The sequence below is a fragment of the Portunus trituberculatus genome, chromosome 24 (genome assembly GCF_017591435.1).
Source record: "Portunus trituberculatus isolate SZX2019 chromosome 24, ASM1759143v1, whole genome shotgun sequence".
NCBI classification, from domain to species: Eukaryota; Metazoa; Arthropoda; class Malacostraca; order Decapoda; family Portunidae; genus Portunus; species Portunus trituberculatus.
In genome coordinates, this window is record NC_059278.1 from 16,820,712 (window position 1) to 16,834,488 (window position 13,777).

General features: G+C 49.1%; 1 protein-coding gene and 1 non-coding gene across 4 annotated transcripts; one reads left to right on the forward strand and one right to left on the reverse strand.

Moving 5' to 3' along the window:
- Nucleotides 1-2,481: 2,481 nt before the first annotated feature.
- Nucleotides 2,482-12,336, reverse strand: LOC123508278. 3 transcript variants are annotated; one of them, XM_045261854.1, is made up of 13 exons: nt 12,154-12,336; nt 7,790-8,117; nt 7,503-7,564; nt 7,024-7,179; nt 6,736-6,911; nt 6,524-6,583; nt 6,135-6,326; nt 5,758-6,022; nt 5,524-5,658; nt 5,244-5,413; nt 4,937-5,117; nt 4,269-4,455; nt 2,482-4,152 (listed from the first exon to the last, which is right to left on the reverse strand). In XM_045261854.1, exons 1-13 carry the CDS (start codon nt 12,238-12,240, stop codon nt 2,918-2,920), a joined length of 3,234 nt encoding a protein of 1,077 aa, XP_045117789.1. In that variant the 5' UTR covers nt 12,241-12,336; the 3' UTR covers nt 2,482-2,917. The 3 variants fall into 3 exon arrangements, with proteins under 3 accessions (XP_045117789.1, XP_045117790.1, XP_045117791.1); XM_045261855.1 differs by having other exon boundaries at nt 6,135-6,305; nt 12,154-12,335; XM_045261856.1 differs by lacking the exon at nt 12,154-12,336 and adding an exon at nt 8,308-9,786.
- Nucleotides 4,586-4,665, forward strand: Trnag-ccc. Its single transcript has one exon. It is a non-coding gene; the product is annotated as a tRNA-Gly (tRNA).
- Nucleotides 12,337-13,777: the final 1,441 nt, after the last annotated feature.

Sequence of the window (13,777 nt, forward strand, 5' to 3'; positions counted from 1 at the left end):
ACTCCTCGCTGGTGAAGAGTCCCGCCACGCTCACTGTTTATCTTATCGCTTAAAAAATCGCATTTAAAAAGTTACGAGTATTATTAAGGCAATGTGTTCATCCAGGGAGAGGAGGAAGGAGGGAAGGAGGAGAGGAAAGGAAGGGTGAAGATCGTCTGTTTTTTGGGGAGGGAAATGTGGTTAGCTGGGGCTTTCCTGTGGCCCTCAACATCACCACCACCATCACCACCACAGCCACAGCCACCACTACAGCTCAACTACTAACTGTCACCACCACCACCCCCATCATCACTACCACTAGGGATAATGATAATTCTACTACCGTGTCTTCTTCAACTACTACTACTACTACTACTACTACTACTACTACTACTACTACTACTACTACTACTACTACTACTGCTGCTGCTGCTGCTGCTGCTGCTGCTACTGCTACTGCTACTGCTACTACTACTACTACTACTACTTGTACCACTACCACAAGCATACGACAAATATTGTAGATTGAAACTAAGACTCATTATTAGGTGTGTGTGTGTGTGTGTGTGTGTGTGTGTGTGTGTGTGTGTGTGTGTGTGTGTGTGTGTGTGTTTCAAGGTTCAGGAAATGATTCATGGAGTCACTGGTTCTCTTCTTAAAAACAACAGCATCTACAAACACCAAGGCACAAAACAAACGGTACAGTAAGGGACCTCCACAAACACACAAACCACGTAAACAATTTAGGTGTTCTGCATTCATTCATGTCACTCCAATGTTAAGGAACCGCAGGACATTTTTTTTACTTATCACTTTGAACAACGCAGTTCGTCCTAACTCTAACTTAACCTAATCTATATAACCTCCCATCCTAACCTGATATATTCTTACCTAACTTTTAATGATCTAACTGAGCAGTATAACTTAATGAACAGACTAATCTAATTATCTTAACACATGAATGACTTAACTTAACCTGCCCTGACCTAACCTAACCTGACCTAATCTGACCTTACTTAACCTAACCTAACTTAACCCAACCCAACCCAACCCAGCCTTAACGTAACCTAACAGTGGAATTCCTTACTTGTTTCTGTTTCCCTGTGACCAGTGACCATTATTGCTTCCATAGACAAGTTGCGACTCATTTTTGGAACTTACGTGGCCTTCGGTTTGAAAATGTGCTTTATTACCTTCATCTACTTTTTGGAACGTAGGTTTTTTTTCTTTTTTTTTTATTTATACCATGTGGGCTTTTCACTGGAATTTATGGCCTAAAGGAAGTACTTTTTTGTGGTACCTCCTATCTCAAAGCCCACCCGCTAGGAAACCGTTGCCCCGAGTGAGGAAGCCCAACCTACACTAGGACCGTGGACAGGATTCGAACCCGTGCGCTTGGAGACCCCTCGGACCCCAAAGCACGCATGGTTCCACTGTACCACGGCGGCCTACACTTTTTTATTTAATTTCTTTTCCTTTATTTTCCTATTGCTTTGTCCCTTCATTAGGTTGTCACGCACGGGAAATCAAAATATAAATATTCACTTCATTTGCTGTGGAACGCAATGCATATCTCAGAAAATTTCAAAAGGAGTGGTGGCAAGCTTCCTGTTTCTTCTGGTGCCATTCTCGTGTTTGTGGGAAATATCTCAAGGGAAGTGTATATTAAAGTGTGTCTCTTATTTTATATTCCTCCTCGGGTAAGAATAGATATGTAGTGAAGTGATGAGTATTGCTTGGAAGGAGAAATATAATCTTTTGTAACAATCCTCCTTCTCTTCCCCCTATATTCTCTCTCTTCCTATGACCCCACAACCAGCTTCGTGAAACCTTGATGTTCCTTTGTGTTCCTTTCGTGCTGTATTCCTTTTCCTCCTCATTGGTGTAATCAGTCATGAATACTAATATAAACATCACGAAACCTGTACGCAGACCTTTCCTTCAATGCACGTGTACATAAACATACACACGTGAGAAGGGAATACAGACCTTACACAACTGGACATTATCTCTTCACCGTGACATCTGGAGTATTATTGTACCTGAGTCATCTCCAGGTGCTTCATGATCTCTACACTCGTCAACATGTCTCGTCCGTCCATGGCGCCTCGTCCTTGCTGCCTTGTTGATGCTAGGGAGGCAGAGGGACGCTGGTTCTCAAATAGGCGTTTCATTCTTGTTGCCTTGAAATTTTCGGGAAGACAAGAAACTGGGCTGAAGTAAAGGTGAAGTGTTGGTGGATGGATGGTGGATCTGATTACCAGAGTGTTGTATGGTAAAGTGGGTTTGAAATAGAGATGATAGTGGTGCGTTGGTGGATGGATGGTTGTGTGATGAACGGAGCGTTGAATGGGAATGAACGTGTGTGTGGTGACGGAAGGAAACAGGAATGATAAACAAGTGTCCTACATAATGGTAACCCGTTGATAAGTGTATTAATGAGGTGTTTGGGGTAATTTTTAGCGAGTTGTCTTGAGTTGAGGCTGCATTGAACGTGACCTGTACTAATAGTTACGTTTATTATCACAAGTTTGACATAAATATAGAAGAAAACGACGATATGGACAAACTAAAGCTAAAGTAGCACCGGACACTGGTGACTCGGAAGCCTCGATAGAGAGTCTTATTTGCCTTGTCCAGGTGTGGCTTGGCACACCAGGTCCTCCTCCTCCCACCGCTCGCTCACTTACACTGCCCCTCCCGCCACTCTCCCTGTAAGTGTGAAGAATAACTCACTGGCGAGCAGCCATGTTGCTGCAGCACCCCACTCAGCACCGTAAACATCAGCGGCAATCGCATACACTTAGTCAGCAGCTGACGCACACCAGTGGTGCGCTGTGGTTCCTTTCACAAGTTGCAGCAATAGGCTTACATGGTCTGGCCTTCAGGCGCTGGATGGAAGGACAGGGGACCGCAGTGCTCTCCTTCGGGCTCCACCTCAGGCAACTTCAAATTTTCTTGCCATTTCCATGACTTTATTGGAGGCTGTGCTGGCCGGCGAGGAACTCAGAGACCGTGAGGGAGTCATGGGAGGGCTTGGCCGCGCCGCACCGTGGGGAGGACTGGGCTTTTCGTGGTGGCATTGGCGTGGCGTCTGAGGACCAAAGCCAAGTTTCAGGGGAGGGACCTTTGGCGGTGATGGCAAAGGCTTATTTTTAGGTGGTTTTGGTGGCACCTTGGAGGCGGTGGACGCGACTTCCATGGCGCCGCGCCTGTCTGGTGACGCGGCCACTGGACTCTTGGCGTCAGCAGGGAGACTGTGCGGTATGTCTGGCAATCCGCCGCCCGTCGCCGCTCCTGAGGCCTTAGACAAATTTTCTTCGCTTTTATTTGGCTTTAGAGCAGCAGACGGTGGAAGCGGGGGCGTTCCTTCCTTTCGATTTCTCCCATTTGAAATGACATCAGTGGAGAAGGATCTGTTATACATGGGCTTGACGGAGTGGGGGGGCGGCGTGCCCTGGCGGGAGCCGCGCGCCAATGGATCCACCACAAAGCGACTCAGCGGGATGGATTTCTGGCTGCCGAAACTCTTAGTGCGGACAGTCTCGTTATCTAAGGCCGTCTTGGGTTTCTTGTCCCCGAACTTGAAGAACAAACTGACCAGGCTGCCCATAGACAGTTGCAGGGAGGTCCTCTTGCCGGAGACGTCTTCGTCGGAGTCCGAGACGCAGCCGGAGTCCATGGAGATGGACTGCTGATAGGTGGGGCGGTGAAGGTTGTTTGCAGACTTGTGGTGCAGGAGGGGGGAGTCTGGGGGCAGTTTCACTTCCCTGCGGAAGTCAGGCGAGTCCTTAGGTTCGATGGTGACCATCTCTGTCACTAGCTTATCGTCGGCCACGCCCCATGTGTTGGTTTGCAAGGAGCCCTTGACTTCCACGCCCACGCTGCACAACATGTGCTCTTTCTCGGCATCGTCTACTTCAATGTTTGTGTTTGCTTGTTTCTTTTCGGGGTCTGATCCCACGGTCAACATCCACCGGACGGCCTTGGTGGTGATGGGGCAGCAACAAGCATCCAGGCAGGCAGCGCAGCAGGGCACAATTCCAGATATCTTGTCACGTCCTTTGCTCTTGTACCAACCTTTGCACCAACCCCACAGGCAGCACGTCACCGCCCCCAGACTGAGCAGCAGCACCGTCGCCACCCAGGCCAGTGTTATCAGCATCCATGGGTCTGTGGGGGAGGGAATCCGTTACCATGGCAGACAGTGAATGTTTACTGCTCTAGTTTTTCAGTGTAACAAAGCTCCACGCGCGTGTTTTTCCCTACAGCCATACTATCTTGCTTACCATAGACGTCAGACATCACGTTGCTGTCCACGGATCCCCCAAGGCCTGGCAGGAAACAATTTGGGGGTGCAAAGCCTGTGTCGCAGTGACAGTGGCCGAGGCTGTTACACACCCCGTGACCAGAGCACCCGCCGTGGCACTCCCCGCTGAGCTTCGGCACTGTCTGGCACCGCTGCTCTACGCACATCTGTGGACGCGAAGTCAGGCACGTAGTGCTAAGATTGAAGGTCACACACACACACACACACACACACACACACACACACACACACACACACACACACACACACACACACACACACACACACGCACACACATACCGCGTACTGTAGCGGTTAACACACTCGACTCCCAATCGAGAGGGCCCGGGTTCGAGTCCCGGGAAGCGGCGAGGTAAATGGGCAAGCGTTTTAATGTGTAGCCACTGTTCACCTAACAGTAAATAGGTACGGGATGTAACTCGAGGGGTTGTGGCTTCCCTTTCCCGTTGTGTGGAGGGTGTGTTATGATCTCAGTCCTACCCGAAGATCTGAGCTCGCTCCATAATGGGGAAGACTGGCTGGGTAACCAGCAGACGACCGTGGTGAATTACATCCACACACACACACACACACACACACACACACACACACACACACACACACACACACACACACACACACACACACCTTTCCGGGGCCACAAGAGGTGCCATCGGGGGTCAGCCAATGTTGGGCGGGGTACTCCTCGGATCCTGAGATGAAATGACACGTGTGAGGCCCCACGCGCTCAGACCCGTTACCGTGGTACTCGAGAAGGCGCGAGGACGAGGCAGGAGCGATACAGTGTAATGTTCCGCAGAGAGAATCCCTGCAAAACAAAACGCAAGGAGTTAAGCGAGTTTCTTATTTACAAAGTCGGCGCTGAGTGTAAATCTTTCCGGCAGTATGCCCAACGGCTGCAGTGGAGGAGGTGCCGCTGCCGAGGAGCACTTACTCTTTGTGGCAGCGATGGAAGCCACCCGCCCTGAGTCCACAGTTTCCGGCGCGGTTCCCGTGCACGTTCAATGCAGAATAGCATTCAGATGGCGCTACTGAGGCCGAGTCACCCCACACACGCTTACACTGTCCTTCGCGGCTGCCACACTCCCCCTTGAAGCAGTGGCCCTGTGGAAAAATGCTTGTCCATAATGATGTTTATTGACAGGTTGACTAAGGCATGTAGTGAGAGCAGACAGAGACACCCGTGCTTCCCCCCAGACCAACACGTGGCTCACCTCACGGCAGACCTCTCCGTCCGCTCTGGTGACGTCCCTGGGGCAATACTCGGAGTGGCCGGAACAGAACTCTGGCAGGTCACACTCCGTGGCGGCGGCGCGGCACATTGCTCCCGGAGTCTTGGGCGTGCACGTCTGTCGGGCGGCAGCACCGTGAGACACTTCCCTCACAACCACTACGTCACAAATGTCAAGTAAATATGATTCCTTGAGGACAGTCTCAAAGTGTCTTACCTGAGGATCACAACACGAGCCTGAGGCGCAGGAAGCGTGGGGCGCCAGTGTGCAGGTGTCGGCGAGGCAACAAGGGTTGTTGCAGAACTCAGCGGGGCCGCAGTCGCACTGCTCTCCGTCATCCACAATTCCGTCGCCGCAGCGGGGGTTGCGGTGCATGGTGGTGGGGGCATTTGTTAGGCAGCTCAGAGCCAGTGTCTTCAGGGCAGAGTCAAAGGCCTGCCTACTGCAGCCACTCCACTCCAAACCTGGGTTGGAGCCATTTCTGTTTAAAAGGTGGATTATTATTGTAGCGTCGCCCCGCGGGGTCGTCCTCACTCTCGATACTGTGTCCTTGAATAGACATGGAAATGACTCAGAGCGAGGAGGCAACTAACCTGAAGTGACGGCTCATGACGCAGGTGGCGGTATCGCAGCGGCAGGCGTGGTCTGGGTCCTCCGAATCATCCTCTATGCCCAGGCTGTGACCAACCTCGTGTGCCAGTGCCACGCCCGTCACGCTGGGCCCTTCCTTCTCGTCCTGCACCACGCTCACGGACTGCTGCCTCCTGTCCACCAAAGATACAGATCTAACACTCACTCAACACGTCCCTCTCCTGACTCGTGACGTGTTGCTCGTGTTAACTACCATGGCACGTCCTGTTGTTAGTGTTATAGATTGCCTCATTGGATGATTTACATGTCTTGAAGAGAAACGTCAATATAGAAAAAATCTCAGGTGATACCTGTCCAGTGTCCACCAGCGGCACAGGAAGGGATGACTTACCTACACATTCCTCGCAGTGGGGCACCACAGGAGCCTCCTCCTCCTCGCATCTGCTTCCTCCTATTGTCAGAGGGAAAACAATTACTTAGGCAAGTGCTCCTCGCTTCATGCTCTGCGAGACATTGACAGTAGATACCCACACTGTTATTCACTTATACTTTTTGCTTAGCCCTCGCGCTGCAGGCCTCACCTGCAGCCTTTCCCACACTTACGTCAGGAGAATGGTGTGGTCATTAGGATGGCGGGGATACTGCCGCAGGAGCCACAGACGGTGCTCCTGAAGGCGGGCAATGTTAGTGTCAAGTCTTGAAGTGACGCGCATCTCATCTCTGTTCCACCAGACCTGCACATCCGCCGCCACCACCATCACGCCCAGGCCGCCCAGCACCTGAGGGAAGGCGCGGCATCGTCACTACATAGACAGTGAGAGCCTGTTGAGCGTGAGTAAGATGAAGGACAAGGTATGGGAGTGAGGAGGTGAGCGTGAGGTGAGGTCTTACCCGGTTGGCGACGCTAAGGACCTGTGCGATGTGCTCCTCAGCGTCCTGGCGAGAGCCGTAGTGTGTGTAGAGGCTGACATCTGCGAGCACTACCACTTCCACGAACAGCGTCTTCCTGTGGGGCAGCGGCGGCCCGTGCATCTCCACCCTCTGGATCTGTGAATTAAGGGTGCCGCTGATCAACACAAGGAACATTCTCACCGCCACGCCACGCCACGCCACGCCACACCACACCACGCCACACCACACCCTTGCCGGGAAGTGACTCATTCTACGTGTCAACATTGCACTAAACTATCTAGCCTTGGGACAAGCGCCGCCAGCACAACACAGTCGCCTGCAGAATGATTATAACCTGCACCAGCCAACAAGACCGCCACGCCGCCAGGCCTGACCTTCACCCGCCGCCAACTGATTGTTCTCACCCTGCGCACGGCGGCGGCGGCACCGGCAAACTAATGAATGAAGGAGTGACTCACCGCTGGGATGCTCCGGGCGGCGCGGGCAACGGTGTCCTCCGCTGGATGGATGTGTCTTGAACCTGAGGGAAAGCAGGACACTCTTTTATTACTCGTACAGGGGATGCATGCAGGGATATCCTCGCCGATGGAGTTCTTCTATATTGGATTTAATGAATGGAATGAGTGAATGAATAACCAGAATGAAAGTGAACCACGTGAAGGTCACAGCAACACATTACTGCACGTAAACATTGCTGCTGCTGCTGCTGCTGCTGATCGTGTGGTTGCTTCCCCCTGGGACTCACCTGCGGTGGTCTTGGCGAGGCCGTGATGAGCAAACACTTCCGAGGCGGCAGGGAGGCGTGGCGTGGGACGTGGTACGGAGAAGGATGGGGCGGTCACTGGGAGGGACGCCCCCGCCAGCTGCACCAACGAGCAGAACAAGACAGCCATTGCAGTGCAAGCTGGGGCGGGACATGCCTGTGCAAGCACACGTCCGGGGCAGAAGCGCGGTGCTGCTGGGGAGCCATAGCCGTGTGGGGCCATGCGGGCGTCCTTACCATCCTTGCCTGGCACTCCTGCTTCCTCCTTGGCCACAGGGCGCCCACACATGGCGGCCTTGAGAACCATAACCTGCAGTGATGTCAGGACACTGTTACACCTACCAATCTTGAGTGGGTGCAACGGGGGTGGAGGAACAAGAGGAGGAGGAGGAGGAGGAGGAGGAGGAGGAGGAGGAGGAGGAGGAGGAGGAGGAGATGGGATGCAGGTGCTGGTGACAAGACTATTTAGGAGGCACAGGAGGCAAGGCTGACTAACTCACGCCTGCTGCTCTGCCTCGCTGCGTCCGTTTGTTGCTGCTAACGTTAACTCGTGCAAAGCTGTCGTCGCCTCCACCACAGCCCCTCGCCGCAGCTCTCTTCGCGTCACCCTCCACCACAGGCAAGCAGCAACCACCTGAACGAGTGGCTGTGTGTCCCTTTCGGCGGGACAAAGACCAAAGAGGCGGGATGCGTCACGGCGTCACACAATGGATGGTTTCCCATAACAGAGGCGCACGCGTGACCTGACAAACAACCTCAAGCTAGCTTCTCAGCGGTGGTGTGGTGGGAGCACCGGCCACGTAAAGGAGCTAAAAACGGATATCCCACTTACTAAATAGGATAGAAAGTTGTCCGTGTAAGATTTTTCACGGGTTTGTATTTCCTTTGCGTCAGGGAGGAAGGCTGAGAGCGGAGAAATGATTACGTAACGCTACATATTTCTGTTCCCTAAAAGAGTCGAGTACTGGGATGAACACAGGCGCCAGTTTTCTTGTCTTATAGCTTCGTTCATTAGTACAAAATGGAAACAGATAGACGTGTTTCATACAGGACTGCCACGTGTAAGCATGACGGATTCTTGCAGCTACCGTTATTTCTTTTCTATGTAATCGTTTGTTAATCAATACTAAGTGCTTTCTCCTAATTTCAAGTCCCTGGTTTGCGACGAAAGTATCAACTGCTCGAGGAGGATTTCAAGACACTTTTTTTTTCTAATCCTCCAAATTTTGACGTTCGTATCTGACACCTCAGTAGCCACCTTTTCTACTCTAGTTTTTTGCTCTTCCCACAAAAAAAAAGTATCAATGAGAACCTGATCTCTTCTGCGGCCTTACAAACCAGTTAAGGGGGAAACACAACATTTACGAGTGCATTTAGAAGAACCTTAGACGCAACAGGAAGCAATACGGCTCAGGAGACGGCGGAGGACTCGGTGGAATCCTACAGGACGTGAGACGGTGTGTAGAGGTCAGGAGTTCTATCACGGCGACACTTGCGGCATGTGCCATATCCGCCCGGGACACGAAACTGCGGCAGCCGAGACGCGACCTTTGCCTTTTTACTGCCATGCTCAGAAACGCCTTGCTCTTCTTTTCAAGTCCTGCGTTTTCAAGACAGTTTTTCCTTGTGATCAACTAGAAATCTTGCTAATCCATCATCGGAAGTCGTAAAAATGCCCCTAAAAACAAGAGTATCTTCAACGAGAACCTTTGGGAATAGTTGTCGTAAAAAAGGAAAGCGTTTCTTAATACTGCTCTTACTTGTTTGGTCCTCCTTTGTTTGTTTCTCAGAGTGTCCTTGTCATTTAAGGTTCGAGTAAGTGAAGAAATGTTGTCCTTTTCTTTCTCTTTTATTTTCTCTTCTTTTTTTTCTTCGTTTTCTTTCCATTTTAATGTAAGTTATTTTCTTGATTTTTGTTGTTTATGCTTATTGTTGTTCCTCCTCTTGTTCTTATTTTCAGTCTTGTTATTTTTGGCACTGTTTTCTTGTTATTGTTCTCTTTATTTATTTATTTTTTCTTTTTCTTCTCCCTCATTCACTACCAACTCCTCCTCCTCCTCCTCCTCCTCCTCCTCCTCATTCTCCCCTTCTTAACTTTCAATAAATAAATACCTATAAAGTAAATAATCCTCTCTCTCTCTCTCTCTCTCTCTCTCTCTCTCTCTCTCTCTCTCTCTCTCTCTCTCTCTCTCTCTCTCTCTCTCTCTCTCTCTCTCTCTCTCTCTTTTTTTATTTAAACATAGTACATATATTTACATATTCGGCTTAAAATTCCACGTTGAGTATGGAATTATTTAAAAAGCCTAACAATAGTTAAGATACATTAAGAATATTGTTTTTACATTAATAACTTTTTACGTTAGCACCAGAGGAGTGGCCTGCGTTCCACGCCACCTGTGTGCTGCCACCTTGACCTGCTGGGTGGACATGTCCTCCACCTGGAGGTGTGGTTGTGGTGAATGCGTTCCACATCCTTGAGGTCCGGGCACTGTATGTTCGTTGGTGCTGCCGTGTGTTGGAGAAGGGCACCTCCACAGTCTGCTCACTGGTGGCAGCAGCTCGCGTGAGTCTCTGGGCAGCGCGTGGTGGAAGTCCCAGGCGTCAGAGGTGCGGTACTCCTTGCACCTGAGTTTTGTGGCACACCACCAGCGCTGCCACATCTCGTCGGTGCTCCAACGACGTGACGGGGGTGTCTGGCGGCAGGTCGTCCTGGTGTGCGTCGTATCCCGCCAGACGTAGAGCTCGTCGCTGCACCTAACACTCTCTCTCTCTCTCTCTCTCTCTCTCTCTCTCTCTCTCTCTCTCTCTCTCTCTCTCTCTCTCTCTCTCTCTCTCTCTCTCTCTCTCTCAATGCACCGAGGGGGACACAGTCAGGTGCTGCAAGTGCTTAGCGGGAGACGAGGAGCATTAGACACACCAGTCAAGCACGGAGCACGGACTTCCCCAGTAATGCGTCTAAGTCTTACGGGTTTACCAGGTGCTTGTGTTTTGAAACCCTTGTGTCCTCTCGTCTGTGTTTTCAAAGTTTATGGAAATGGTTTGGTGGGATATGTAAGAGAGAGAGAGAGAGAGAGAGAGAGAGAGAGAGAGAGGTTACTTTTTATCATGTTTTTGTTGATTTTTGTTTTTTTTATTATCTTTTTGTTGTCACTCGTTCACTACCAGTTCCTCTTCCTCTTTCGTGTCTCCCTCTTCTTTTTCTTCTTCTTTCTTTTTCTTCTTCTTCTTCTTTTATGTTCTTCTTCTTCTTCTTCTTGATTGTTAAAGCACTGTCATGTAATCCAGTGTTTCTTTTCTTCTCTTCTGTTTCCTTCTTTCCTTCCTCTTACTGTTTTTTTTTTTTGTCTTTCCTTCACTTCCTCTTTCTTTGTTACTTGCTTTTGTTATTCTCTCTTTTCTTTCTTTTTTCTTATATTTCTTTTCTTTCTCTTACTTTTTTCTGTCTCTCTTTTCTTCTATTTCCTTCTTTCTTTCCTATTTCATTTTTTCTCCTTTATCTTCACTTCCACTTTCTCTGCCACATGTTTGTGTCCTTCTCTTTCTCTCTTTCTCTATTTCTTTCTTTCTTTCTTTCTTTCTTATCTGTCACGTTTCTCTCTTTTCTTTTTCTTTCTCTTCCTCACCCCCCTCGTCTGTCTGTCTGTCTGTCTGTCTGTCTGTCTCTGTCTGTCTGTCTGTCTGTCTGTCTGTCTGTCTGTCTGTCTGTCTGTCTGTCTGTCTGTCTGTCTGTCTGTCTGTCTGTCTGTCTCTCTCTCTCTCTCTCTCTCTCTCTCTCTCTCTCTCTCTCTCTCTCTCTCTCTCTCTCTCTCTCTCTCTCTCTCTCTCTCTCTCTCTCTCTCTCTCTCTCTCTCTCTCTCTCTCTCTCTCTCTCTCTCTCATTTCCTAAGGCACTCCCTTTCTATACTCTGCCTCTTTGTAGCTTCCTTCCTTCCGTTTCTTGTTTGTTTCTTCTATTCATGGCAGTGTCTCTGTTACAACGTGTCCTTTACTTACTCACTTACTCAGTTATTCATTTATTCATTACCTGTTTATGTCTAATTTTTGTGTTTTCACCGTTTTTTTCACTTTATTTTATTTAGTCAATTAGAATTATTTTTTGCAACAATCCTTTCGTGTGTGTGTGTGTGTGTGTGTGTGTGTGTTCGCGCTCGTTTGTTCACATCACTCGAACGATGAAAAAAAAAAGAAAAATCGATGCTTTTTTTTTTATCATCACTGTTTTGAAATAATTTTTGAATAACATTACAGCCTCTAACACACACACACACACACACACACACACACACACACACACACACACACACACACACACACACACACACACACACACACACACAGAGACTCACCTTGATCCTTGTTCTCCCTAAGGTTGTTAGTCCCTCACTGTTTCCCTTGTCCCGTTGTATCTCCGGATGTACTGATAGAAGGACCATCTGTGTGTGTGTGTGTGTGTGTGTGTGTGTGTGTGTGTGTGTGTGTGTGTGTGTGTGTGTGTGTGTGTGTGTGTGTGTGTGTGTGCGAGTGTGAATGAGATTGTGTGTGAGTGGCTGGTGAGGCGGTGAGGAACAAACTGTTGAAGATGAGACGTAAAACTGGCGGGGACTCATGCCCTAGCTCTGCAGATAACACACACACACACACACACACACACACACACACACACACACACACACACACACACACACACACACACACACACACACAGAGAAGAGTTATATCTACTTTTCTTTTTATCTTCAATCTGTTGACATTTTTTCTTGCCCTCGTTTTGTTGTTCTAGTCTCTCAACATCCTATACGTGACCAACACACTCAACGACACACACTCCGTTTTTTATACACCAAGTCACAGCCGCGGGGACTAAAACAATCAGTAGAATAAGAGAGAGAGAGAGAGAGAGAGAGAGAGAGAGAGAGAGAGAGAGAGAGAGAGAGAGAGAGAGAGAGAGAGAGAAACAGAGGAGCCTTGTCCGCCTCGCCTCTTGGTTGCCTTAGGTGTTACTCAAAGCAAACACAATGTAAACACGAACCAGTGATAGAGAAATAGAGGAAGATTGAGTCTGTGTGAGGAATGTAGGCCAGTGAGTGAGGGAGTGAGAGGCCGCCAGCGTGAGGGAAGCAGGCTACTGAGGGAGGAGCAAAGGAACACAAAGGAAGGACAAGTCTATCATTCATGTATTCATCTGTTTATTCAGCTATTTATTCATTCTTTGTAATTACTGTTAAAAAAAATAATGATCAGTGTAAGAAAATAATGATGTAGGGTTCTGGGAGAGAGAGAGAGAGAGAGAGAGAGAGAGAGAGAGAGAGAGAGAGAGAGAGAGAGAGAGAGAGAGAGAGAAACTTACCAATTTATTTATTCATTTCAGCTAATTTGTAATCAAGTGTAGTGTAGAATGTAAAAAAAAATATATAAGGTTTTTCAGAGAGAGAGAGAGAGAGAGAGAGAGAGAGAGAGAGAGAAACAGAGAGAGATAAAACGTTACTTATGCAAGCCCTCTTCATCACATTGCAGACAATTTAGAACTATCCTCTCCCTACCTACCCTTGCCTCTCCCTCTCTCTCTTTATACCCCTCTCCGTCTCTCCCTGCATCCCTCTCTCCCTGCCTCGGCCTTCAAACCCCGTAAAAGGCAGTCAAAGAAAATGAATCCGAGCTATGACTGATGTAAACACGCTGGGCAGACCAATTAGGGCATGCCGGAGGGTGAACTGGCGAAGAGAGAGACCATAAAATAAATAAACTAAGCCAATTCTGTGCCCTCCATCCCTCCTTCACCTGCAATTAACCTGCGACTTTCCAGGTAGAGGCAGGTGTGATGCTAATGAGCTTAATGACTCTATATAATGTATCAGATGTAATTAAGATGAATGAGGTGACTACGGGGGGTTTCAACGTGAGGAGGAGGAGGAAGAGGAAGAGGAGGAGGTGGAGGTGGTGGTGGTGGGTGAGGAGATGAGGGTAGTGTGT